This window comes from Rhea americana, unplaced genomic scaffold, assembly GCF_003343005.1.
Source record: "Rhea americana isolate MKP2758 unplaced genomic scaffold, rheAme1 scaffold_215, whole genome shotgun sequence".
NCBI lineage: Eukaryota > Metazoa > Chordata > Aves > Rheiformes > Rheidae > Rhea > Rhea americana.
This window is the reverse complement of record NW_028186305.1, coordinates 387,891-391,136: the sequence shown is the minus strand read 5'-3', so window position 1 is coordinate 391,136 and position 3,246 is coordinate 387,891. Positions and strand designations below refer to the sequence as shown.

General features: G+C 69.9%; 1 protein-coding gene across 1 annotated transcript in view; it reads left to right on the top strand.

The window, feature by feature from the left end:
• The window catches only part of LIN28A (lin-28 RNA binding posttranscriptional regulator A), a 19,960-nt gene that overhangs the window by 5,807 nt on the left and 10,907 nt on the right, over positions 1–3,246 (top strand). Inside the window, exon 2 of the mRNA XM_085305126.1 lies at positions 235–419. Coding sequence (XP_085161252.1) covers positions 235–419 — 185 coding nt within the window. The remainder of the gene's footprint in view (positions 1–234; positions 420–3,246) is intronic.

The following is a 3,246-nucleotide window of genomic DNA, read 5'->3' as shown; positions in this document are numbered from 1 at the left end:
CACACGGACATGGAGCCGACCCCTGTGTTTGGGGGGGGGGAAGTTGCCTTTTCCCCGCATGCTAGCGGACAGGACCTGAGCAGGATTTGGCCCCCCTGGAGGTGCTCCCTCCCCCCTGTTGCCAGCTCCCTGGGGGCCTGGGGCTCTGCGAGGGGAGGCTCTGGGGTGCCGGGGGCAGCCGGTGGGACCCCCCCCCCGGCCCCTCAGCTCAGCCATTTGTGGGTCCGTCCCCAGGTGCGAAGACGGGCGAGGAGCCGGCCGGAGACTCGCCCGAGGCCGAGAACGAGAACGAGCCCCAGCTGCTGCACGGCTCCGGCATCTGTAAGTGGTTCAACGTCCGCATGGGCTTCGGGTTCCTCTCCATGACCGCCAAGGGCGGCGCGACGCTGGACTCGCCCGTCGATGTCTTCGTGCACCAGGTACGTGGCCCCGGGGACGGTCCCTGCCTGGGGGGAGGAAAGGGGGTGCAGCCCCAGGCACCCCGGGGGATCACTGCTCGGGATGGGACCCCCGCACCACGTCTGCAGGGGACAACCGCTCCCCCCTGTCCCRGCTCTCCTAGGGAAGCCGGGGACCCCCCGCCCTGGCTCAGGGCTTTTCCCCCTCCCTCAGCCGGCTCGCCCCTCCGCAGCCCGGGTCTCGTCTCCGGGGACCGGCCCTGTAAACCGATCCCGGAGCGATTTCATTTTCTCATCACGGCTCACTGGGGAGCCCTTCAGAGCCGGGCGAGGGGCCTCGATCCGGGGGGAGCAGGTGCCCGCGCRCTTGGGAAGAGGGTGAGCGGCATCCGCTGCAGGGGGGTGCTGCTTGCCCCATGGGGGCAAGGGGAAAGCGCTGTTTGACCCCCCCGCTCGTCCGGGTGCGAGGTCCTGGGAGCCCGGAGCTGGGCAGGGAGGGGGGGACGGCGCTTTCCCCAGCTGGTGGTTCGTCCTCGCGGGAGGATTTAGCTCTGCTCAGGGCCCTGGGACTCTGTCCCTGGGAATTAGAGGAACAGAACGGTCTTCCCGTGCGGTGGGGCGTCCCCGTGCTGCGCTCCTGGGGGACAAACGTCCTGCCTGAAGCTCGCCCCGCTCCCCGGCGCGGGGATGGAGAGGCGCTTTCCAGCCGCGGTCGCCCCAGCCCCTATAGATCCTGCGTGCCCCTATAGATCCTGCGTGACGCGTACGGTGTATAACAGCAGATCGTAGTGTCCGCTCGGGTGGCCGGATCTGAGCCGCGAGCACCGTTCCGAGCAGGGAGGCACCGCGTGCGTCCGGTCTGCGATCCTGCCCCTGCGCCAAGGGGCATCGCCGCTGCGGGGCTGCGGCTGCTCGAGCCGCCCTCGCTGGCGGGCGAAGACGCTGCCGGCGGCAGCCAGGGCCCGAGCTGGGGAGGGGGGAGCTGGGGAAATGGGCTCGAGGACGGCACCCAAATCGGGGGCCATCAGCCGAGCGCCGGGCAGCGCGGGAGGGAGGCGCGGGGCTTGCTCGGAAACGTGGCCGTGCCGGGCGCGTGCCGCCTCCCTGCTGCCGGAGCCTCGGCGCCGCTGGGGTCCGCGCGGACCCTACGGGGAAGCAGCGCCCGTCGGGGCCGGGCAGCACCGCGGGCGCTGGCGGAGGGCGGCACRGCTGTCTCGAGCAAACGCTGGTGCTTTCCTGGGCGCGGGATTTGTCCTGCCTGGGTAATTTAGCAAGTGAACGAATGTGGGAGCGCCACGTCCCCGTTCCTCGGGATGCAGCCCGGCGAGCTGCGGCAAGGAAATGCCGTTTGGAGCAGCTACTGTCCCGGGCCTTAAGTGTGGCTCAATTTGCCAGCAAGGGCCCCAAATTGCCCGGGGGAGCCCACGCAGCCCCGCTGGCCCTCCAGGCAGTCGCAGCAGCCCCAGGCTCTCGCTGCGGGGAGCAAACGGGGCTTGGCGTTTCGGTGCAATTCGGTGTGACCCAGAGCCAACCGGAGGGGGCTCCCCCGGTTTATTGCCCCCAGACAGTCGGGTTTGCTGATTGCTCTTGCTCGCGTTCCTGTAGGAAAAGGGAATTAGCCGGGGTGTCGCGTCTCGGAGCCCAGGGGAAGGCTGCAAACTCACAGCTTCCCCAGACGGGACCTGGGGAGCCCCCGGCTGCGGTGACCGGCGGCGTGCGACGTCCCCCCGCGCCGGGGGCTCGGTGCATTCGGGAACCGCAGCGGGCGCCCGGGACCGTGTGGGATGTTAGAGAGAGAGGAGCAGGGGAGGCAGCGGCGCTGTCGGAGCGGTGACGCGCGGGGCAGGAYGCTTTCCCGCGGATCTGCCCTTGCGAGGAGCCGTCGGCCCCGAGCTGCCGAACGGGCCCCGGAGCCTTTCGGCTCCCCGCAGACCCAGCGCAGAGTCGGGAGCCTCGCGGCGCGGGTGGGCAGCTCTGCCCACGTGCCCCGGCTCGGGCACCCGGGCTCTGCGTGGGCGCCGGCGCCCGGCTCCGCTCCCCGCRGAGCGAGTGCGACCGTGGAGGGCGAAAGCCGAGCCCGGCCGTGGGGCGCCGGGGTGAGGGTGCCCGCGGGCGCCCACCCCGCGCGCCCCGAACCGGCCATTCCCGTTCCTTCCCCTCTTCATTTCCATTCGTGAGTGATGACCCACAGGAAGTAATTGTGGGAGAAAGAAGGGAATTGGCCTCTTTAGATCTATTAAATCACTTTATTACAGGAACCGGGCCTGAATGGCCCCGCTCGGCGGGGAGCGCGTCTCCATCTCTCTCGCCCTTTATCTGATCACAAAGAGATTAAAATCTCGGCAGGACGGGAGACTAACAGGGCTCCTCCGGGGCTGCCTTCCCCCCTCGTTGGGAGCCCAAAAGGAGGCGCSGGGGTTAAAATGCCTCCCCTGGACACGGGAGATGGATTCGTTTGGGGGCTGCGAGGAGGCCGAGGCGACGAAGCCGGGGGAGCGGGTCGCCCCAGGGCTGCGAGGAGCCCCCGCGAAGGGGTTGAGTGTCTCGAGCCGGGATAAATCCAGCCAGTGCTGGTGGGAAACCCCCAAACTGCGGTGTTTTACCGCAGGGGACGTGGCCCCTGGGTTCACAGCTCCKCTCCGGGCGCCTGGTTACGGGAGCGTCCCGGCAGTGCTGGGGGAAGACGAACCTGGAAAGAGGGAGAGGGCGGAAATCCGGCGCCGCTCTTCCCACGCACCTCGAGCGCGGCCCAGCAGGCGGCCCTCGTCCCGGGGCGGCCGCCGGGCACCGCAGCCCCTTCCGGCACCCAAAACGGGCCCCGGCTGAGCCCGGCGGGCACAGGGCCGCC